The sequence below is a fragment of the Hipposideros armiger genome, unplaced genomic scaffold, assembly GCF_001890085.2.
Source record: "Hipposideros armiger isolate ML-2016 unplaced genomic scaffold, ASM189008v1 scaffold_87, whole genome shotgun sequence".
Taxonomy (NCBI): domain Eukaryota; kingdom Metazoa; phylum Chordata; class Mammalia; order Chiroptera; family Hipposideridae; genus Hipposideros; species Hipposideros armiger.
The window spans coordinates 1,220,354-1,244,435 of NW_017731437.1; the positions used below are offsets into that span (position 1 = coordinate 1,220,354).

The window sequence follows — 24,082 nt, forward strand, 5'->3', positions numbered from 1 at the left end:
GGGGGGGGGGGGAATGAGGCTAAGAGCAGGTTTGACAGGCGCAGAGCTGCAGGCTGCACACCTGGGGCTGGGGTCGGGGGTTGCTGGGCTATTGAGAGGCTCCTGGCATTCCTCTGTGGGCCCCACTGCCCCTGGGCTCTAGCACATCAGCCCTTAGAAGACGCAGGTCTGGAGCAGGGAGCAGCGTTAGCCTCCCTGAAGGCCTGGGTGAGTTCCAGCTCCCTGAGATAACCCTGTGCCTCTCTAGGAGGGTCTTTCTTCAATTCAAGATGGCCTAGAATGGGCCAGACTCAAATATTCCCTAGCTGTGGATCTCAGGAAGGGAGAAATACAGCTGACAGCCCCTGGGATTCACCCTTCTGTTCTGGTGGAGCGTGGAGGGTATGCCCTGAAGGGTGGCTGCTTTTTCCTGCCTCTCCCCCCTAGAAACAAAGGGGTCCTGGAGCAGCTGGGTTGAGGCTGCTGACCACACCTTTTTCCTGGTGTATGTGGCGGGGGTGGTGTGTAGCCAGTTCGTGTTCGCTGGACTCTGGATGTGGGCGACATGCAAGTCTGACCCGGCCCCTGGCAAGGCTGCACCCCATGGCGGGCAGCCCAGGCTGTAAAGGGCATGACCTGGGCTGCAGACCCGGGGAAGGGCCATGCCAGGGTCTCTGGAGATGGGGAGAGGGAGGTCGACTCTCTTCCCTAAGCCTGGAGAGCCCCAGGCCACCCAGCGTACAAGCAGAGTGTGAAATAAACCCATCACCCAAGTGCAAGTGTACCACCACAAGGGTCCGTCTTTATTGAGCTCAGCTGTTTACTTTTGTCTTATGTAGGTGGGGCCCCACCTCACACCCCTCAACCACCCCCCGCCGCCCTAAGCAGCCTAACTGCTCCTTATGCAACTACTGCTGCTTGGCCCTAGGCCAGGAGCACTGGGGACCAGGAGACAGGGGCTCAAAAGCCAGGCCGCAGAGGGCGGTCGGAACGCCTCTGAACCCTTGAGGTGTGTTAGACCCCAGAGGGCATGGAGAGGGAGCACTCCTGCTGCAGCCCGGGGGACAGAACACCCCCAGCCCTCAGGATGTGGGTGATGGGGAATGAGTTTTCTGCACTAAACCCGAGAGCAGGTCGCTCCTGCTTGCTTTCTCGCCGGGCTCTCTGGCTCCTCTGAGCCCACACACACGTCTGGGCTGAAGAGGAAGTGCTGCATCCCCAGTTCTGAACTGGGCTGGTGGAGGGGCTGTTGTGCCCACTGCTCTTGTGCATACGTGGCGGCTGAGGGCACAAGCCTTTGTTTTCCTTCTCTGTCCTTTCCTGTCTTGAAGCCATCACGTGGCCCCTGCAGGCTACAGTCAGGGACACAGAGCCCAGCGCCCAAGACAGTACTGGTTTGGTGGGGAACGGGGGCTGCAGGAAGAAGCACAAGCCAGGACTCACGGGTCCAGGGACAGGGCTACCAGCCTGGGTGGTGAAGAAACGTCCCTGTCCCAAAGGATGTTGAGATCACCCGGAACAGAGGCAGGTTAACACTGGTTTGTGTGTCCGATAAGATGGCTGGTCTGTGTAACCAGGCTCAGGCGGAGGTGTCAAAGAGGCGATCGATCATGTCGCCCACCTGCTCCACGCGGTACTTGATGTACTTCTCAGGGTTCTTGGTGAAGGGCACGCTGCTGTACCTGAGAGGCACTGAGGTCAGGGGGACGCCTGGCCCCACCCCTGCTGCACGTCATCTCAGGCCCTCCTGACGGGCTGTCCCTGAGGGCTGTCGCTGCCTGGTCCCACACCAAAGCCCAGGGCACTGATCGGCCTCCTGAACCCAGCACCCCTCCATGTTTTCTGGGAGCGCACAGAGGCGCGGCTGGGGAGCGGGGCGCGTGGGGCTCACCTGCGCAGAAAGGCCCCGTAGGTCTCCTTGACAATGTGCTTCTGGGCTTGGCGGATCTTGTCCCTCTGCTCTGTGTCGGGGATAGCCCAGGCCTTCTGGGTCTTGCACAGCTCTTCAAGGCCATCGTTGAAGCCCTGGCCACCAACGAGAAGCCACCCGGAGACAAACGCTTGGGTTTCTGTTGCTACAACAGGAGCAGCGAGCAGTGGAGGGGGCGGGATCCCAGCTCACCTTAAAGCGCTCCTTGATCATCTGCCGCTCCTTGTCCCGGAGCTGGGGGCCAAGAAAGCTTGCCTCAGAGCAGAAGCGCCGGCCCTGCTCCTGCCCTAAATGCCCCAGCCCAGCCCTCTGCTGCTGCTCTGACGGCCACAGCATCCTCGGCTCTCTCACCCCCAAGGGACTTCTGTCCATTTTTCCCAAAGACGTGACAAAAACTACCACGTCTGCCAGACAGCCCCTCCCAGCCCAGGCCTTCAGCCCACCTTGACTCCCGGTTGGAATACGGGTAGATTCTTCTCAGCGATGTAGTCAGTCACCTTTAACCAACTGCCAGGAGGGACAGAAGCAGAGGGCAGAGGGCAACAGACTCAGGCAGCTGCTTCTTCCTGGGGCTGCTTTGTTCTGTTTTTTAAATCTCTTGATCTACTGGGGGTGGGAGTGGGGGGAGGGCAGGAATCTTTCTGGGTCACAACTCAGCAAAACACAACTGAGATTTTTCCTTGGGAATAGAAAATGCTCAAGCCACTCGCTTTTAAAAATAAGAACAGGAAACAGCATTCAATAATTGATGTGAAATAAATGACGTGAAACTACGTGTTACATCAATACGGCAGAATAACATGGAGAAGCAGATGAGCAGGAGAGGAGAGGCACAGGGCAGATGAGCAGGAGAGGAGAGGGAGACTCACATTCAGGGGAAGAAGCACGAAGCGAGAGAGCGACACAGACCCAGAAGAAGAGGGAGCATGGCCCGGAGAGGCTCAGCCAAGCTCGAGTGCTCCTGCAACTTTGCTGTTTGCTTGGGCCAAATGTTACCCACATCTTAGACAGTCAGCCCTCCAACTAGTCTTAGCTTCACCTTGACAGGTGGCCTACCCTCTGAAAAGGCCGGCATAGTGGGCCCGAGGGAGCGAGCAGTGGTAGGGAAGGGGGCTTCCATGTCCACCCATAGACGTGATCAGAAAACAAGCGCAAGACTGGGCTCCACAGGGCAACATTTGTGCGTGATTGACTCCAACTGGGCCGAGCGTCCGGAGACTCTGAGAAGGAAGCATGGCGGGTGCAGCGGTGGGGTGAGGGAGGGGCCCCGCCTCTCACCTGCGCTGGTAGGTCTGGATCTGCTGCTCGATGTGCTCCCGGTAGGAGCGCTCGGCAGTCTTCTGGGTCACAGCCACCAGCTGGATCAGCTCGGACCTGGGGGTGGCGGGCGGGGAGAGAGCAGAGGAGGCCGCAGGCCTTGGCAGCAGCCCCACTGGGGCCTGCCCACCCCACCCTGCCCTTTCGGAGCTCTAAGGCAGCACGCATGCCTGCCTGGGTTCCAGGACGTCAAAGAGTAAAACACTCGCCACTGGCCATGCGGAGGGTCTAGCCAGCCCCGGGAGGGAGGGTGGGTGAAGGCGCTTACTTCTCCAGGGCCTTGAGGATGTAGTTGTAGTTGTTGTGCAGAAAGATGGCGCTCAGAGCCGGGTCCTCGTACACCTTGGACTTGCTCAGCAAGTTCAACTGCAGGTTCCCCAGCACTTTACCTGCACAGGGAAGGAGGTGGCCATGCCCACAGGGCAGTTTGACCAAAATGACCCAACCCCAGGACCCACAAGCCAAGTCCTTCCGGCCGCTCCTTGTCCCTCCCCAAGTCCAGACCCCACAAGCCTCGGCAGCCCTTTGCCGGGCCCCCCTCAGCCCCTGAACCAGAGGTTAGGTTGTAATTTGAAAGGTGGGGGGCCCAGAGGCACGACCTGGAACAGCAGGAGGACGCCAAAGAGGAGGGAAGGGCGAGGCGGGGGCAGGGCCCGGCGGCTGCGGCCGGCTGGCGGCACTCACAGATATAGGTGCTCAGGAGGCGCTTGCTGAACTCGGAGCTGTAGCTGGTGGCTGAAGAGCTGGTCTCTGCGAGAGGACAAGAGTTGTCGCGGCAGCGGCAGCGGCAGCTGCCAAGACCCTCTCCGGCCCTCCCTCAGCCCAAGGAACAACTGAGGGAAGGCGGGGAGGCGCCCAGAAGGTGCTGGGAGCAGGGCTGCCGGCTGGCTGCAGGGCGTGTTCCCCTGGACACCTTCGGGACGCGGGCAAGCCCCTCTGTGGTAACGGGGAGGCCATGATCACCAGGAAGGCTGGCAGGACAGGAGTGGGACGCCCTCCGTGCTCGGTAGTCTCTGCAAGGCCCATCTACCCCGTTTGGCAGCAGCAGAGTCAGAATGGGCTCCCGTGGCCAACCCGCCCCTCCTCCCACCGCCTGCTCTACTGGCCCCAGCTGGATTGAGGGGACGTGCAGCCTATACAGAGTGGAAGGCCAAGTGGGGAGGGAAAGTGCTGGGCTAGCCTGGAGGGTGTCCTCAGGGTGCTGGAGACAGCAGGGTGCCGCCTGGATAAGCTCAGAGACAGAAAGTGGTCGTGCGGGACGCTCAGAGAGCCGGGAGCACCCTGAAGGAACACATTTCCCCGCGGACCCCCACTCCCCAACAGGTGCTGAGTCTGTCCCAGTGCCTCTGTCCCCAGGGAACCTCACCCAAGGGGGAGGATGAGGCTGAGAGTGCTGCCGCTTACCTCTGGGGTCTAAAGGGATATTGTATGTGTCCCCAAGAACTACGGAGTGAAAGGCAGTGCGCACAGAGGGGGAGGAGGGAGAGACAAAGATAGGAGAAAGACGCAAAGTGCAAAAACAGGTTAGAAACGGCAGTGTCATTTGAGTCAAGCAGCCCACTCCCCATGACAGCCAGAGCACAGACAGCAGGACACACCCGCCGGCCCCGCTGAAGTCCCGGGAACACATAGGAACGTGGAGACCTGAAGAACTGCAGACCAGAGGCTGCCCCTGGGCTCCTCAGCCCCAAATGGGGGCAGCAGTGAGGACACAGGGCCCCGACAAGCTGGGCTGGGTCTCAGCACCAGAAACGATACGGAAATGTGTGCCTCCTCAAGGGCCAGCCTTGGGAAGACACCAGGCTGGCCTGAGATGCCAGCCACCCAAAAGGGTTAGCCGTGTGAGACTCATTAGTAGGACAGGCGAACACAAGAGGAGCTGGAGAAATGTGGATGGGGGGCAGGAAGGGCACCTGCAAACGAGTGAGCGCTCTCCAGAGGGAGCCAAGGGGATGGAGTCAGGTCAGGAAAGGCAGTCAAACTCCGTGCCCCTGATGCTCAGCCACGGAGGGCCGACCAGCTCAGGGGTCCTGCCGCAGGCCACATCTCCGTCCCACTCCACAGGGCTGGAGGAAATCTCACCAGAGGTGGCCAGTGCCCCCACGGGGGCCTATTGCATGTCTCCAGGCAAGAGGGAGGAGGGGGACACAGGGCAAGGGTCCCTGCGGGGAGGCGCCAAGTACCTTGGGAGGCCAGCATGGCACCTGCCGTCTCCTGGAAATCCAGGAGCTGCTGCAGGAAGAGGATGGCCTGCACGGGAGAGAAAACAGGTCCAGGAAGAAGGTCGAGGGCAGGACCCAGGGGTCAGATCGCCTCCCACAAAGCACCCCGTGACCATTCCAGGGCAAGGGCAGGGCCAGGGCTCTGCCCAGTGAAAAGGGTGGCTGCAAACTTCACATGTCACACTTTGGGTTGGCCTGCAGGTAAAGGCCCGTCTGCTGAGCGCTTCATGTCCCTCCCGCCATTAGCCACCAGTGGTGAAGGCAGGGCGGATCTGGGCCAGACTGGCCCCTCCCCTCCCCAGGTGACCTTGGGCAGCACCTACGTTGCTTGTGAGCTCGTGCACAGTGCCATCCTTGGGCATGTTGTATTCCTTGTCGGGGTCATTCTGTGGAAACAACACCCCGACTCCCTAAAACAGCTCCCAAGGAGGCCCCGGGGCCCACCCCATGCCCATGGGCCTGCTCATGGCGCCACCTCCTGGCAGACAGCTGCCAGGACGCCTCTCAGGCACAAAGGAGAGCAAGACCACCGGCATGCCAGGGAGCCTGGGGCAGGAGCTTGACCACTGGGGCCCCTGGGAAAGAAAGGGAGGCAGTGGGTGCTGACAGGAGACCAGCGAGGCCTGCTCTCCAAAGGCGTTTCCGAGCCAGGTCACGGGGGCCCTGCCCACAGCCCTGCAAGCCGGCCGCAGCAATGGAAGGAGGGGATCACCTTGATGTTGTCGGCAAAGTCCTCCAGCGCTTTGGCTCCAACAGTCTCCATGGAGGTGATGAGGCTGGGCAGCTTGTTCTTGGTGCTGGCGGCCGTTCCCTGAGGAAGCACGTGGCTGCACAGCAGGCCAGGGCCCCGGCCACTGTGCTCAGCCAGAGGCTGTGCCTGCAGCCCGGCCTGCTCCCAGCTGCTCCCGCCCCTCGTCATTCACAAAACCTGTGAGCTGCTTCCATTCACCCTCAGCAGAGGTGTGGGGACAGAGGAAGTGGCTCTCCTGGGAGGCCACGCAGGGCTCCCCCTGGCCCCAAGGGCCTTCATCCCACATACCTGGAGCACCTGGTCAAACTCAGGCTTGGTCTGCTTGAGGTGCCGCAGGATGGGGAACACAGCGAGCACCGCGGAGAAGTCGTGTCTGACGATGGCCTTCCGCGCAGCAGACACGATGTTCTCCCCCTCGAGCATCAGCCCGTCCAGTGCATCCTGCGAGGGACAAGGACACAGCTCAGGGTGGGGACAGAGGGCTGGGAGCTGGTTCCCCAGGGGGCACCTGGAGGGGCACGGGGGCAGCCAGTATGCTTCCGATAGAGAGGCGGAAGGTGCCAACTAGGTCGCACCACCCAGGATGCCAGGTGGAAGTGGTGCCTGTATCTGAGGGCAACAGACCACAGGCCTGGAGCTTCTGCAGTGACACCTGGGCAGGGCCCAGGGGCGGGGCGGGGCAGGGCCCAGGGGCGGGGCAGGACCTGTATCAGGGAATCAAAGGTCTTTTTCTGATGATGCTCAGGGATGACTTCTGTCAGCAGCTGGTACTCGCTCTGGGCCAGCTTGACGAAGGCACTGACACAGTGAATGTAGGCATCGGTCTCCACGTCCAGCATGTCATCTCTCCCTGGGGGGACAGCAGTGGCACTGAACTGCTGGTCTGGGGGCAGCCCTCTCCCTGCTGTGGGGGCGTGGGTCTCCCCAGCTCCTGGCCTGTGGCCCAGGCTGGCAGCAGATGGGGAGAAGGAAGACTGTTCTGGCAGAAAGCTGAGGACTCCAGCAGGCCCGGCCGGGTTCAAGGGGAAAACAGGCTGAGTCCAGCCTTTCTCCTGGCTTCTCTTTCAGCTCTGCCATGGACAGGTATTGGAGGCGATGGGGGGGATGGATACAAGGACAAGGAGGGAAGATCCCAGAATCGAGTTCCTGCATAGGGTATGTCTGACCCCCCGGATTACGGGTTCTGAATTATGCTGCAAAGAGGGTACGGGTTTTGAATTATGCTGCAAAGAGGGCAGCCAGGGACGGGCAGATAGCAGTGTCCACCTCAAGGAGGGAGGCAGGCACCATGGTCATCCATCTCAGAACATGTTGGGCCTGTGAAGGCAGTTACAGACACTGCTGGTCTGACGCCTTCTGGAACACACAGGAAGGCAGTGGGCTACGGCCTAGGAGGCGAGCTGGCATGAGGTCAAAATCTAAGAAGAGGGAATGTGAGCCCCAGAGAGGGAAGGCTCCTTGGTTGTCGGCTGCCCCAGGAGGAGACTGGATCCCACTACCAGAGGCTGGGGCAGGCAGCCTAGTCCTGTGCGCCACGGGATGGGCTCCCAGGAGTCAGAGCTTTGCAGCTGCAGCTGGAGTCAGGTGTTGGGCTCCCTGCCCTCCAGGGAGCCGCCTTCCCTCTCTGCCTGCCTTCCAAGTAGCAGCAACTTCTCCCCCTTGGCCCAGGCCCTGAAAGCCAGCCGTGCACTCCCATCTGGAGAGAGGCAAGGAGACCTAGTGCCCAAGAGAGATTGGAGAGAGAGAGGCGAGGAGGCCTGGCCCATCCTCGGAGCAGAGCGGCCGGCTGGGCCAGGCTGGGCCAGGCCCTCCAGTGACAACTGTGAAGGCCCTCGGGCTGGGCTGCGGTACTCACCGGCCAGCGGCCCGTGCTTGTCGTTCAGGGCCTCGGACAGGTGCTTAACTCGGAAATCATGCTCGTGACCTAGCGAGATGTCGGCCGCACAAATACAAGCAGCGTTTATCCAGGGGTCTGGTGGGCTGCCCCTCAGGGGACTGGGAAGAAGCCCTTGATCTCCAGGAGGGGGTGTGAGGTGGGGTTTTGGGGCAGGGGCATTGGAGGCAGCTCTGAGCCCCTCCTCTGCCTCAGACCACCTTGGGAACAGCCGTTTCAAGCCTGACTTGCAGTGCCCTGGGCCACACCCGTGGGCCCGGAGGCCAAGAGAAAGCGGTGAGGGTCAAGGAGGGTTGAGATGCTGCTGGAAGCTGCGGAAGGGCTGATGCTCGGCCCTGGGGGTGATCGTGCCATACATGGGGAGAGACCCAGTTAGAGAAATGTCCCTGCAGAGTGGACGGGGACAGCCTTCTTTAGTCCCCTAGCATCATACTTTTAAAGGAGGGTCAGGTCCACCGGGGGGGGGGGCTGTCCTTCCTCTGACTGCCCGTCCCCTTGCTGCACACGCTCCCCTTTCTAACGTTCGGGGCGGAGGGGGTGGCCAGGAGGCCGAGGCCAGCTTGGTCCTAGACTGCTGGTCTAAGCGTGAAAGGGCTGCCCATGACAAAGAACTTGCTCTGAGTTCAAACAGGAGACAAGGACAGAGACAGGGAGGGGAGGGAGTGGGGAGCCTCCGGGAGGGCAGAGCTGCCGTCAGCCAGACAGGACCAGGCCGAGGGCCACGAGGCCTGTCAGCGCCAGCGGGAGCGGGCGGCCCAGGGCCTTGCAGTTCCCACCCTGCTCCCTTCTCAGGGTCTCTCCCAAGGCCCTCCTGGGGGGTTGGAGGCTCTGCCCTGCCACGTGAGTGAACACACGGTTGGAGGAGGAGGGAACAGGAGAGGAACACGGGGTGATTACCTTCCAGAGGAATGAGGTTAGAGCCCCCCTTTTTCCCATCTAGACCATGCTGGGAATACTGTTTCAGAAGGTTCTGAGCCTTCCGGATCGTCCCTGTCACCAGAGCCACACAGAGAGGAGATAAGAAGACCTAGGAAACGAGTGAGAGAAAACAGCAGCGGCCCTCCACCTGCCCGCTGGCCCCACACCCGGCCCTCCCCAACAGTGAGCATGCCCAGTACCATCTCTCCCAGCAGGCCCTTCCCCAGGACCCCTGGAGACCCTGCAGACGGAGATGACAGACGGGCACATCTCGCTTTCCAAACGGACCTCCTGATTCTGCTACAGACCCTCATTGTTCTGGATCTGAGCTCATTTTAGGAAGTGCAGAGGGTGAAGGAGGTGAAGTGGCCATAACCCACCAGCAGACGCCCAAATATAAAGCACAACTGCGCGGCACTGAAATCAGAACAGGTGAGGGCTGGAGCAGCTGGTGACGGAGCTCTCATACCCCAAGTGTACGGCCAGGTTGCAGAGCCTGGGAACCTCAAAGCCAGGAGGCCTGCACCCTGCCCCCAACGCCAGGCTGAGTTCTTGGGCATGCTCAGTGCTGGGACTCAGCCAAACAGTAGTCAATGGAAAGCAGCACCTGGGAGTTGGTGAGGGGAAGGCACTTCCTGCGAGAGCAGTGCCCAAGATGGAAGGCTTGGAGACCCAGAGGCAGCCTGGCCCCATGCACCAAAGTTACCCGAACCACCGAACCACCACCACCGAAGCAATTGGAAAAAAACTCAAAAGCTGAGAGAGGTTAACAGAAGTCACCCCGCAGAAGGCGGTAGGAAAAGGTACATGCTCTTGGCATGGGGGAAAAAAACAACAGTTAGTATCACAAGTGAAAACAATGCAAACAAAACTGCAGCGCCCCCAGCCTCCAGGGTCAGCCACCTCTGGGGGAATGAGACACCTCAGGGCAGAAAATGTCGGGAAATAAAACAGCGTTTCCAATAGGTGAGTACAGCTGGCTGCCTTGTTAATTAAAAGTGGGGAAGGGAAGTGCCTATGAGCGTAACCCTGGTCCTTCTTCCTTGGAGACCCCCAGGGACCCTGTCCACTGAATCTCTGAACACAGTGAGGCTGCTTGGGTCCTGACGCACCCCACTAAAGGCTGGGGTGAAAAGAGACAGGGTCTGAAGGGGCTCATTTCTTTCTGTTCGCACCACACCACAATTAGCTACTAAGAACCAAGTTCAAGGCCCCAGCTCAGCATCTGTCTCCCTGTGTTCGGTGAGCGGCCCACTAATGAGCGCTTCGGACTGGAAGCAGGTGAGCCCACCGGACTTTCAGGAGTCCAGCCAGCTTACTGGCATGGATGGGGATCGGGGCTGCTGATCTGGCAGCCACCACAGCCATCAGGCGCCCAATTACCACAGACTACCCTGAGGTGGATGCTTCATTACCAACCGAGGCCCCCTGCTCCTCTTCCCAGAGCCAGGAACTGATGTCCCCAGGCCTGATCCCCTAGTTCCCGACATTGGTCCTGAGCTCACCAGCTCCTGACAACTCTTGAAACCCCACAGAAACCACGGGGACCCTCCCAGCCAGTTTTCCTCTGGGGTCTACAAGCCAAAGACCGATTAGGTCCACTGTGAGCCCTGAGATCAGGTCCCCCCTCTCAGAAGGCCTCATCCCCGGCATGGCCAGCAAGCACTCTTGGGACAGAGCAACACTGGGTACTGCAGGCTCCAGGGTCCCACCAGAGAAGACATGGGGAAGTGAGCACAGACTGGCCAAGGCCCAGGCGGCCGCCCAGAGAACAGCCCCTGCCCAACACACAAAGGCACAGAGGCAACTGGCCCGCGTGCAGCCACAGCCCAGGAGGCTGGCTTAGTGGAGCTACTGTTTGCGGCAGGTTTGCTGGGAGAGTGGCCAGGGTGTCCATACTGCAGGGGACAAGGCAGTGCGCTTCCTTCTAGGGCCGCCAGCTTTCCTAATGCTCTGCTCTCCTGTGTCCAAGGGCAGCCTCTGCTCTGCCATTTCTTCAAACCCTGACGAAGGCTGCAGAGGCGCAGATGCTTTTGTCAGTGCGAACACACACCCTGCCCTCCAAGGGGCATGGGCAGGCAGGGTGGGAGGGACTGGGCAAATGAAGGGTAAGCTCTCCACAGAGCCCGCTGCCACAAGGAGCATGTCTCACAGGCCACGCTGGGGCACGTGCCTGTGGCAGCCCGTCGCCCAGAGCATCCCAGCCTCTCCTTGAGCAACATTTCTTGGCAACCAGAGACAGCCAGGCTGGCCAAGTGGCAGCTGACACACAGGCACTGACTCACAGTGCAGCCTGAAAGCCAGATTAGGCTCTTCAGAGGTACGGGCCGGGAGTTTTTTTCCTTTCTGGATTGACTGTGAAAGTCCCCCCATCCACTTCTCAGTATGTGTCACTTCAAGCCACCCTGGCTTTCTGGAGGGTGAAGGCTGTAATGCCTGTCCCCGTCCCATTCCATGGTCTTATCTGCAGCAACGTGCCTGGCCTCCTGACAGAACCACGAGGGAGGGGAAGGGGGCCCAGCAAGTGGCTTTGCTCTGGCAACCCCGAAACCCTGCCTCTCCACTTCCGTGACCCCCTGCCCACTCCAAAGGCATTTATGTAACCCCCAGGCTCTGCTGAGCAGAAGGAAGAGCCTCACTTGATGGGGGCCTTGCTGGGTGGGCGGACACTGGCTTTCTGTGCTTTGTTCCTGCAGTTGGGGGTGGCTGTGAGGACAAGCTCTGAAAGGACCGAAGCTGCTAACTGCAGGGTGGCCGAAAGTAATCCAGGTCCTGCAGCCTTCTGCGACGGGGACTCACCTGGCCGCTTGATGGGCTTCTTGGTGGGTGTGTCCTTCCTCTTGTTGGGGATAGCAGGGGAGTAGGGAACCCCCGAGGAAGAGCTGCTCTTCCGGAAATGCTCCTTCAGGCCCTTGAGGGAGCGGTCCAACTGGCTGGAGCGGATCTGGTAGTAGACGTTCATGAAATCTGGGGAGAGATGGGTGGCAGCTGTGGCAGCCAGGGTCCCTGCCAGTCTTGCCATGAGAACCGCCCTTTCCCCTCTTGACCAGCCCTGGAGACCACCCACTTCTCTTTGCTAGACCCTTGCAAGCATCAGTTTTGGTTCGCAGCCACCCACTTGAATGGCCTCTTCCTGAATCAGGCAAAGTCTTAAAAGGGAGAATATCCCCCGATAGAACTGACACTTAGTTGTGAGTTTTGAAGATAAGGTTTTGGTTTTTTTTAAGATAAAAAATATAAAGCTAATATCCAGATTCAGCTTGGTAAGGTGTCAAAGGAGACAGGCAATTTATAGGAGGCAAAGAGACACAAATGTCAGTGAATGAAAACACACCATATCCTCAGCCATTCACAACGTGCAAATTAAAAAATAAAACCAGAGGACTGTGACAGCCTCATCAAATAGATAAAGAATACTGATGAAGAACAAACAGCCACAGGGCTGTCCACGGGGCTATCAACTGGCCCATCTACCTGGACAGGCACTCCCAATCGCAAGGACGTTTACTGATCTGTTCGGACAAATCTACCTGATAATTGGCCATTGAGAAAATACTACAAAGAACTCCCGAAATAAGAAAAGCAATTCACACAAGCATGCTCAGTGCAGCACTATTTACAAGTACTAAAAAAATGGGAAAATCCAAAAATGCAAATGATACAGACACTGTGGTGCATTTCAGCCGTTCCCAACAGTAAATCGCAAGAAACCTAAATGTAGAAAGTGGACCAATGTCCAGAGACTCTGACAGAAGGGCACTGAGGGGTCTGGATGCTGTCCACTGGCCTCCCTCTCATCCCAGTGGAGCCCCTAAAAATCTCCGGGCTCCCCCAAGCACAGCACATGAGCCACGACATGCTCGTCTGGTCAATACATGGTGGCCCTGAGACCTGTCACCAGTCCTTGAGGGATGGCGGGGATAATGGGAACTTACACTGACAGGTTGCTATGTGGCCACATTAACAGACAGAAGAGTGTAGAGGGCCAAAAAGCTTGGGCTCGAATAGGCATGGGAATTTTTGTTTTCCAAAATTTTTGCTTAATTCAAGATTTTTAGATTTTTTTTTCTAAGATTTTTTTGGGGAATTGAGGGAGGGGAACAGTGTTGGGGAATTGGGGAAGGGGACCAGCCAAGTTTTTGTTCTTCAATCTTCGTTGTGGAGGGTGCCAGTCGCCATCTGGCTGCCCATCGGCAGCCTATGGCCTCTAAGCTCAAGGTGCTGTGTTCAATCTTAGTTGAGGATGGGCGTAGCCACCATCCCATGCGGGAGTCAAACCAGCAGCCTTGTTGAGTGCACACTCTATCCACTGAGCCATCCGGGCGGCAGCTCAACTCAAGGTGTCAAGTTCAGTCTTAGTTGCGGGTGGGCATAGCCCACCATTGAACAGGCAATCTTGTTGTTACACCAGCTGAGCCATCCTGCCACCTGTTGGCAGCTCAGCAACAGCTCAGCTCAGGCACAGTGTCACTGGCCCATGTGGGAATCAAACTGGCAGCCCTGTTGCTCAGAGCTCGTGCTCTTAAGCCAACTCTTAACCAACTGAGCCACTCGGCTGGCTCCGAGATTTTTTTATTTTTAATCCTAGGACTGGCTAAAGCAATGCTGGTACCCCCATGCCATGGAGTAGTATACAGCTATTAAAAAGAACGAAGCAAAAATGCATGGACTGACATGGAACAATCTCAAGGCCTATCACAAGCTAAAAACAAAACACTTAGAGGAGGTGTTTTGTATGCTTCTCTCCATGTGGGAATGAGGATAGGACACACACCCATTTCTTCTCTCTCTCACACACTCTTAGCTGCAGAAGTATTTTTTGGAAGGGTATAAACAAACCTGAACAGTATTTATCTTTGGGTTATAACATTGTAGGTATCCAGGAAATGAGGAGATGGACTTTTGCTTTTCACCTAAGGCTTTCTATACTCTTTGAAAGTTTTATAATTAACAATAAAAATTTAAAAACCCCACAGAACCGTAAGGTATATAAAGAAAAGCTTGGGTTTGGCTTGTTTCACAATTTGTACATCAGCTGTACATTTATTGCAATTGTCTCCTACTAAGCTTTTTATTAAATAAATAAAAAAAAAACAGCATTAGCTCAGTTGGTTAGAGCGCAGTGCTCATAACACCAAGGTTGCCAGTTTGATCCTCGCATGGGCAACTGAGATGTGCCCTCCACAACTAGATTGAAACAACTATTTGACTTGGAGCTAATGGGTCCTGGAAAAACACACTGTTCCCCAATAAAAAAAATTTTAAAAACCAAGAAAAAAACCAGCACCCAGGTGGGTTAATGAAATAAAGGGAAAATGTCCCTCTCTCTGGGCTTTGCCCTGGGGCCCTCCCGAGCCCTCCCACCTTGGTTGTGGCCGTAGTCCACCAGCCAGCGGGAGATGCGGACCACATCCAGAAGCACGCCCTCGGGCAGGTGCTCCAGGGGCACCTCCTCTGGGACCTCCAGCTCGTCCTCGCCACTGATCAGATCCAGGATGAGCACAGGGGACACGACCTTACTGTGCCGGGTCATCAGGCTGCGGAACTCAGACTCCAGAGATTCCTTCCCCCGCTCAAACAGCAGCTTCTGCAGGAAGAGCAGGGGGAAGGGGGGAGGGGGAAGGGGGGAGTGAGTGAGTGAGGGAGGGTCTGCTGCTGCTTCTGCATTCAGCTAGCCCTTCCCTTTCGCCCCCTCTGCCTTCATGTCCTTTAATCCAGAGAAGTGCCAGGAAGGGGCATCCCAGTCCGGACCTCCTCTCATTTCAAGAGCTATAACTTTCTGCTCTAATAAAACTATCCTCCGCTACAAACTTAAAAAAAAAAAAAAAAGAAATGCCAGGAAGCCCTCCTTCATTATTTCTTTACCTCATGTTCTCTCAAACTGTATGTTCACAGGTAAAACCTAGGGTTTTTTGTTTTTTTTTAGCTGAGCCATCCTGCCACCTGTTGGCAGCTCAGTGGCAGCTCAGCCCGGGCCGGGAATTGAACCGGCGACCCTGTTGTTCAGCGCTCGCACTCTTGAGTGAGCTCTTCACCAACTGAGCCCCAAACCTAGGGTTTTGTAAGAAGCAGGTGCTTTATAAATATTGGCTGATTATTTTCTCACTGCACTATTAATGTCTTCTTGTGAGAAGTGGGATTGCAAAAAAAAGGAATAGGTACTTTGGAACTTTGGACTATGTCACATTAAAATCTTTTGTGCTGCAAATGATACCATCAAAAGGACAACCCACAGAATAAGAGAAAAGAGAACCTGCAGAATGAGAGAAAATATTTGCAAATCACATATCTTATAAGGGTCAGGTATCAAGAACATTTATAAGAGAATTGAAAACACGTGTCCACACAAAAGTGTGTACACTGAGGGTTCATAGCACCATTTTTCATAATAGCCAAAAAATGGAGTGCCCATCAAGTGACGAACGGATAAGTAAAATGTGATCTAGCCACACAATGCAATACTATTTGGCAACACAAAGGTATGAAGCACTGACACCTGCTACGATGTGGATGAACCTTGTAAACATTATGCTAAGTGACAGGAGCCAGACGCAAAAGGTCACATATTGTCTGATTCCGTTTATATGAGAGGTCCAGAGCAGGCCCATCTAGAGAGACAGAAAATGGACTAGTGATTACGGAGTCCCTGGGTGAACAGGGAGGGGAGGGAAGCAGCGTGACTGCCAGTGGGTTCGGGTTTCTTTTTCAAGTGATGAAAATGTTCTAAAATTGATTCTCATGATGCTGTACAATTTTGTGATTATACTAAAACCAGCGAATTTCATACTTTGGGTGAATTTTATTGTATGTGAATTATATCTCAATAAGGATGTTAGAGAGAGGGTGGGGGGAGGAGTTGGGATGTTTCTGCTTACATAAAAAGTAAGTCCTATAAGGTAAACCTATACTTTTATATCTTTTGTATTCTCCTTCTCTACCCCACTCCCACATCCAAGTTCTAGCACAGAGCTCTTCACTTTGTGATCCAAACTGGGGAGCGACCCCTAAAAACAAAGTTCTTCAGCCCCACCCCTGACATCCCATTCTCTGAGACCAGGCCCCCACCCATGAACTGCAGTATACTGGTTATAGTGGTGTGCTACGATATCGATCCTGGCAGTCCCCAGGTAGCCAGGTGGGGCTGTGAGCAGCCAGAAACGTACAAATATCCTCAATTCTGACAGAGACCAAGATGGAAGAAAAGATGGGAAGTGCAACTTGAAGCAAAAGCTTCCTGGGTGGAAGAAAAGCCAAGTTCCTATCTTTGTTCTTCAGTCTACTCCCTCTTCTGGGCAAGACACCTTAGGGTTAGAGCTGAGGTGCCACAGGGCAGGTGCACCAGGTGACTGGGTCCAAGTTGGTCCTTCCCCTAATATTCCCCACCCTTTGTTCCCACCGTTTTTCCTGGCGGCATTCTCTCCTTTCCTTAATGCACTGGGTAAACTTCACTTCTCAGCCTTACCCCATCTTTTTCTAGTGACCTAATGTCCCCAATACTTACACACAAAGATAAAATGCAAAAGTCAAATGTAAAAACATGAATTCAGGTTCCCAGAAAAGTCAAATTCCTAGAGGCAGGAAGTAGAATAATGGTTGCCAGGGGCTGGAGGCAGAGGAAAAAGGGGAGTTATTGTTTAATGGATAAGAGTTTGAGTTTGGGATGAAGAAAAGGGTTCTGAAGATGGATGGTGGCGATGGCAGCACAACCATGTGAAAGTACTTCACACCACTGAACTGTTCACTTAGAAATGGTTAAAATATGAATGCACTTAGAGAGTATTATGCAAAGTGAAATAAATCAGACAGAGAAAGAGAAATAACATATGATTTCACTTATACATGGAATCTAAAAGACAAAATAAAAAAACAGAAAGAAACTCATAGATACAGCGAACAAATTGGCAGTAGTCAGATAGGAGAGGTGTTGGGGGGATGGGTGAATAAGGTGAAAGGGATTAAGAAGTACAAATTGCCAGTTATTAAGTTAGTCATAGAAATGTAAAGTACAGCATAGGGAATATAGTCAATAATATTGTAATAAGTATGTATAGTATCAGATGGGTACTAGGCTAATTGGGGGGATCATTTCATAAGTTATATAAATGTCTAATCACTATGTTGTACACCTGAAATTAATATATTGTTTATCAACTGTAATTAAAAATAAATTTAGAAATTTGGTTAAAATTATAAATTTTATATTATGTATTTTTTACCATAGTAAAAACCACCACAAATGCATTTATAAAAATCAAATGTTAAATTTATATTTTACGTGTAATTTATAATTTAGTTAAATTATACAAATGTAAAACAAAACATATTATGTCATTCCTGAGGCAGAGGCCTTCGTGACTACAGTATGTGAACTGTATTACTCTGTTTCCCCAAAAATAAGATCTAGCCAGAAAATAAGCCCTCACATGATTTTTGGTGCTAAAATATGGCACCTTGGCATACTGAATATTTTAAGCTGAAGGAGTTTGTGGAAAAGGCACCCTTTTGGCCGGCCGAGTGGCGCGATGGTTAAGAGCGGGCTTGGGACGCCAGAGGGCCCCGGTTCGGATCCCACATATGAGGGCCAGTGACACTGCCCTCCACAGCTAAGATGCTGAACAGCTCAACCTGGAGCTGGGCTGCTGTGAGTCGCCGGCGACGGCATAGGCTGCAGCCCCTGTGCAGTGGGTTGCCATGGGCTACCGTATGTAGCCAGCAGCCAGCGTGAGCGGCCAGCAGCCGCAGTGAGTGACCGTCCAGAAGCCAGCGACTGATCTGCCTCGCCCGGGAAGAGCGCAATGATGGTGCCAACTTGGGCCAGTGAATCAACGTCCTCCACAACTAGACTGAAGAACAAAAGGACAGCAACTTGTCTGTTCCCCTTCCCCCAATTCCCCAGCACTGTTCCCATCCCCCAATACCCCAAGTAAAAAAAAAAAAAGGCACCCTTCTCCCTGAAACAGGTCATAACACCCTCATGTGAGGGGTGCGTGCCCTCCATATCCTGGAGGAATCATGCTGGGGCTTCTTCTCCGGCTAGGTCTTATTTTCGGGGAAACACGGTATATAGTTGTTTATGCTACTATAGCCTCTTCAAAGCTGGCTCAGTCTCTCATGAGACCAGGGCAGGGACTGGTGTCCCCAACACTCTCATATTACCCTGCTGGCCCCTTACCACTTTGTTGAGCTCTGGGCTGTCTGGGCTATTGTCCTGGAAATATTCCACAGCCTTCTGAATCTTGGCCATACTTCCCAGGTATTCTTCCAGCCTACCTGTGGGGCTGGGAAGGAGAAGAGGCAGATCAGCCTGGGTGGATGGAAGACGAAGAGAAGGACCAAGGGAATGATAACAGGAAGGGAAAAGAAGAGAGCTAACAGAGGACTCCAAGCTCAAATATAGTCCACCCCTCCCTTTCAGGCCTAGGGCCGCTGGTCCACCCAGGAGGCGTTAGGAACGTGACCCCCTCGCGCTAGCTCACCCCTCCCTGATGATCTTCTCGGTGTCACTGGCCACGTGGTAGTAGCTGATGACGTGGTCCAGGCAGGACAGAGTCTTCTCAACATTCTCCTGCAGCCGCTGCAGGTTCTCTGTCTGCTTGTGAACAGGGATGATGGCGTTCTCCAGCTTCATCAGGCGGCTCTCAAAGGATGACAGGATAGACACCTGCGGGGGAAGCCCCGCGCGCTCAGACCCCAGGGTGGTCCCAGCATTGCTTCGGCCCGCTCATCAGGTCTTGGCATTTGCTGCCTTTGTCTCTGGTTTTCTAGACAATCAGCTCCATGAGGGAAGGGGTATCTGTTCATCTCTGTATCCTCCGCACCTACTGTGTGCCCATCGGAGGTGGTTCAAATAAATTGGATGAAGTTTGATTTGAAGGCAAACCAAACATCAAATTAGCTCCTCCTAAGATTATCACCCCAGGGTGGCTGCCCTTCCACCACTGGAAGCCGAATCTCAATGTCTGTTCTCTCTGAAGCTTTCCCAGACTGAGCGGGAAGTAATTTCATATAAAGGGGCTCAAATGCATTGCTGGCACCTTCAAAACCGTCTCTCTAAGGGTGAATGTCATTAAATAAGGAGTAGGACTTTACGATTCTGTTGCTATATACACACCCAAGTTTTTGTATTTACTCAATTTGTGCTTTTCCAGTCTCCTCTAAAAATACGGAAGGGAACTCCTATTTGTTGAGCACCTATTGTATGCCAGGTACTGTGCAAGATGTGTCCCCACGCATTAGCTCCCATGACCTTCACAGCCACACGGGGAGGTTCACATTGTCAGTCTTATCAGGTGAGTTAACTGAGGTTCAGGGTGACCTGTCAGGAGCCACACACAAATAAGTGGAGGGCGAGGACTAGATCCTGGGTCTGTCTGCCTTCAAAGCTTGTTCTACCCCTAACGCTGTCTGGGCGTGACGGCTGAGTCTTCCCTGCCCTCAGTAATCCTGGAAGTGCTAACTAACCCTGCCCACCCACTGTCACTTGAATTGAGGATTGACACATGACCAGTACCCAGCCCACCCACCCAGCTCACTAAATGTTTGCAGAAGGACCGAAGGAAGACTGGAGACCTTGGACAGAAAGCAGCCAAGTCCAGGCCAGCGGGGGGCCGCAGCATCCTCAGTGAAGCGGCGGGGAAGGGGAAGGGAGCTAAGTAAGAGACAAGCCACACTGTTGCTAGAGAAACGCACATATCACCACCCTCACCAGCCGGGCCAGAACCTCAGGCCTCACAGACCGAACCGCAAGTCGCAGGGCTCTCCTCCAAGGTCTGGAGGCCTGTCCGCCCTTCCTAGCTGAGGGGTTCCTCACCATGTTCTTGGTGAGCTGGTCGCTCTTCTCCAGGCTGTCTCGGATGAAGGACAGCGTCTCCTCCTCCTGGGGAAGCGGAGGGGAGGCTATTACCAGAAGCCGTCACCGCGGTCTCGCCCCCAAACCCATCTCCTTGCAGGGAGCGCTCCCACCCACCCCTGCCTCCTCCCTAAGTATATGCCCCGGCCCGGGTCTCGGCCCCTTCCCTCACCTCCTCCTCCGCCTCCCCAGCACCAGCCCCAGTCCCACCTGCTTCAGCTTGTCCTCGATCTCCCGCCGCCGGGCGGACGCCTCCTGCGGGGGAATCATCCCTTCGACCCCGAGGCTCCCACTTCCAGTATTTTGTCTCAGCGTGCGTGCCCTCTCGGCTGCCGTCCCTACCACACCCACTTCCGCCCTTGGCCCCGCCCCACAGCGCGAGGGTGGTGCCATGTTGGGAGAGGCAGGCGGAAGTGCTCCTGCGCGGAGCCCAGTGACTGGCTGGAGAAGGTAGCCATCTTGGGTGTGGCTGGGAAGTGGGGCTGTTGTGGGCCAGCCCGGCGAGCTTCACGCAACACTTAACCTCTCTGAACAGCACCTAGCCCATAGCAGATGCTCAAGAAAAATATTGACGACATCTTGCTGTATAGGTCTTAGGAAGGGAATCCTCTCTGATTGTGAACAAATACTTTGAACTTTGTACAATATCATTGCATTTTTGTAAACGAACTATATATGTGTGTGCTTTTTTGTATTTTCTCAAATCTCCTTCACTAAGCTTAATTTGGTAGCCAGCTGCCACGTATTGAAAGCCTTCTGTTTGCCCATCTCTGCTACAAACACCATCCTCACTTGTTATCTTGTCTAATCCTCACAATAAACTTTGGGCACAGCTGTTGCCTCCCTTCTGCGGATGAGGAAGCTCGGGCTCGGAGAGGTCAGCTGCACTAAGTCAACACAGCTGGCTGGGAGAGGGCTCTCCTCCGCACCCCCTGTTCCCCCCATGCTGGGTAGCTCAGGCGTTTTGTTTGTTGCTATGCAAAGCTGCCAATCTGATTTTCAAGAAAATCCATTGTGAAAAGCAGGTTATGTTTATGACAACCATATCTAGGAAAAGGTAGAATGAAATAGAATGAAAAGATGTTTCAATTATTCTCAACCCAATGTCAAGCATGTGTTGCCAAGTAGACATTGAATGTAAAAGCTGTAGTTCCCCAATTATACTCAACACAAGCTGCTTTAGCACAAGAAGCAAGTGGTGTTTCAGCTGCAGCCTCGGAAACCTTGATTTTCCTTCACAGTCTTGTGCAGAACACAAAGGTGCCAATCATAGCCAAGTCCCCCACTGCCTTCCTCTTTCCAGAGGGAGGGAGGGAGGGAGGAAGAGCTCCCCCTACCCAAGCAGCGTGTTCATTGGTAAGGTCCTAATTCCAGATTTTGTGTTCTTTCTGAGGAATCAAGTGTAACGTTCCTCCAAATTAATGTTTCCTGGCTTTGTAGCCATCTGAAAATGTGGACGCTACGACATAAACAACCACAATAGTGTATATTCTCTGGGATTACAGCCATTTAAATAAAATATGATAGATGCATTGAAAAAAAATTTTTTTTTCAGGGAAACTGCACAAAACACTAAAATAGTAAGTAGTAGAGTACGAGGGATGTTCAGTTTCTCTAGTTTCTAAAGATGGTGAGTTTAAATGACCTTTCTGTTAAAACACTTCTCAGAAAACAAATTTTACTTTTTTCTGTAATGATCAAAAATAGTCTTTTTTCCTCATATTGAAACCACCAGCCATCAACAGTGCCATCTGGCAGAGTGGTCAAGAGTTTTTTGTTGTTTTAAATCCTCTTAGATATAAAATGAGAAAAAGGACCAGGGTGTGCAAAGCCCAGGAGTGAGCAGTCGATTGCATGCTTTCTTACAAGGAAGAGAGAGCAAAGGAAATGTTTAGTGTGCTTTCAGCCACCTGTGGGTTCAAATCTGCAATTTGGTTTTAAAACTATTTTTCACATTAAATGTTTCCCATTCAAACGGTGAAGAAGGTACGTGGTGAAAACAAAAGGTGCCCTGTTCTTCCTTGACCTTCAAGCACCTCTGTCCCAGAAGGAACCACAATGATGTCTTTCCAGATGTGTTCATACGAATCAAGCATAGAATAAACTCTTTTTTTAAAAAAAAAAAGAACACAAATGCTATCTCATTAAACACATTTTTCGGTAGCCTGCATATTCACTTAACAGTATGCCTTAATTATCTTTCAATATTAGTATTAGACATACTCCATTCTCTGCATAGACATTCATTGAATAGATATATTCAAGCAGTCCTCTATTAATGGACGGTTGGGTTGTTCCCAGGTTTTTGGTTTGGAAACTCTACTCCATATACATAGATGGCTTGTGCATGATCACTCCTGTACAGACATCTATACATTACTAAATTAAAATGTATATACCTTTAAAAGTTTTATAGATATGTACAAATTACTATCCAAAATGGTTGAACTAATCTATATTTCCAAATACTAAAGTACAAATGTGCCTATTTTCCCACACCTTAACCCATACTATATATTATCAAACTTTAACGTTTTTGCCAATCTGATAGATGAAAAATGGCATTTCATGTTTAATTTTGAACTAAATGAAAAGGAAAACACAACTAATGAATATTTGTGGGGTGCAGTGAAAACAGTGCTTAGAGGGAAATTTCTAGAGTGAATGCATACATTAGGGGGAAAAAAGATCTAAAGTGAGTAATCTAAGCTCCTATCTTAGGAAACTAGAAAAAGAAAATTAAATGCAAAATTGGCAGAAGAAAAGAAACAATAAAACTTAGAACAGAAATCAATGAAATCGAAGACAGGAAATAATTAATAGAGAAAAATCAAGGAAATCAAAAGTTGGTTCTTTGAAAAGATCAACAAAATTGATAACCTCTAGTCAGGCTAATCAAGAAAAAAGGGAGAAACACAAATTACTAATGCCAGAAAGAAATGAAATAGGGGGAATCATTACTGATCCCATGGACATTAAAAAGCTAATAAAGGAATATTATGGTAACACCATGCCCCCAAATTTGATACTTAGGTGAAACAGACCAATCTCTTGAAAGACACAGTCTACTCCCACAAGGAGAAACAAATAATCTTTTTTTTTTTTTTTAAAGATTTGATTGGGGAATTGGGGGAGGGGAACAGTGTTGGGGAATCAGGGAAGGAGAACAGACAAGTTGCTGTCCTTTGGTTCTTCAGTCTAGTTGTGGAGGACGTCGCTTCACTGGCCCATGTTGGCATCATAATTGCGCTCTTCTCAGCTGAGGCAGTTGCTCGTCAGCCAGTGGATGGCCATTTACGGCAGCTCACCGCAGCTCATGAAAGCTCACGCCTGCTGCTGGCCAGCCCCACTGCAGCCTATGCCATTGCTGGCGACTCACAGCAGCCCAGCTCCAGGTCTAGCTGTTGTTCATCATCTTAGCTGTAGAGGGCGCAGCGTTACTGGCCCTCATGTGGGATCCGAACCGGGGCCCTACTGCTCAGAGCTGGCATCCTAAGCCAACTGCTAACCAACGCGCCACTCGGCCGGCCTGAGAAACAAATAATCTTAATAGGCCTATAACTATTAAAGACATTGAATCAGTTAATAAGCTTCCAAAACAGAAGGCACCAGGCCTAGATGGTTTCACTGATGAATTCTACCAAATATTTATGGAAGAAATGACACCAACTCTTTACAATCTTTTTCAGAAGATAGAAGCAGAGGAAATACTTCCAAACTCATTCTACGAGTCAGCATTACCTGAATACTAAAACCAGTGAAAGACAACACAGGACAGAAAAACTACAGACCAGTATCTCTCATAAATATAGATGCAAAAATACTCAAAAGATTAGCAAACAAAGTCCAACAATGTGTAAAAAGAATTATCCACCATGACTAAGTGGGATTTATTTCAGGTATGCAAGGCTGGTTCAACTTGATTTTATAGTTAATGTTTAACATTTCTTTCTTGGCCCTCTTTTTCCCCTCAAAAACTTCCTAGATATTATTTTGTTTATTTTTTTCAAGTGAGCTTTAAAATAATTTTCACAACTGCAAATCAAATGTGCCCTGAGTAAACTGGTTTGAATTCAGGTCCTCAAAGAGGCTGGGACATCACCAGGGAACCATGCCCACCTGAGAGATGGAGGCAAAGTGTGACCCTGGAAAGGGAGGACTGGAAGGCTGGATCAGTCCTCCTGGTGGAGTCTGTGAAGTGGCCAGCAGAGAGCAGGGCCCA

The 24,082-nt window shown here is 52.8% G+C and overlaps 2 protein-coding genes across 9 annotated transcripts in view; one reads left to right on the top strand and one right to left on the bottom strand.

The window, feature by feature from the left end:
* Positions 1-863, top strand: part of ZACN (zinc activated ion channel) — a 3,729-nt gene extending 2,866 nt beyond the window's left edge. The window contains exon 8 of the mRNA XM_019644238.1: positions 819-863. Within this exon, the coding sequence (XP_019499783.1) occupies positions 819-863 (45 nt within the window). The remainder of the gene's footprint in view (positions 1-818) is intronic.
* On the bottom strand, positions 754-20,221 carry EXOC7 (exocyst complex component 7). 8 transcript variants are annotated; one of them, XM_019644426.1, is made up of 21 exons: positions 20,071-20,221; positions 19,822-19,887; positions 18,488-18,672; positions 18,184-18,289; positions 14,376-14,598; positions 11,811-11,978; positions 8,991-9,083; positions 8,055-8,123; positions 6,904-7,049; positions 6,488-6,640; positions 6,161-6,259; positions 5,772-5,834; positions 5,410-5,476; positions 4,631-4,669; positions 3,911-3,976; positions 3,495-3,615; positions 3,188-3,283; positions 2,353-2,416; positions 2,102-2,143; positions 1,871-2,004; positions 754-1,661 (listed from the first exon to the last, which is right to left on the bottom strand). In XM_019644426.1, the coding sequence occupies exons 1-21, from the start codon at positions 20,128-20,130 to the stop codon at positions 1,559-1,561; spliced, it is 2,163 nt and encodes a 720-aa protein (XP_019499971.1). In that variant the 5' UTR covers positions 20,131-20,221; the 3' UTR covers positions 754-1,558. The 8 variants fall into 8 exon arrangements, with proteins under 8 accessions (XP_019499971.1, XP_019499973.1, XP_019499972.1 ...); XM_019644428.1 differs by lacking the exon at positions 8,055-8,123; XM_019644427.1 differs by lacking the exon at positions 4,631-4,669.
* Between the last annotated feature and the right edge of the window lie 3,861 nt (positions 20,222-24,082).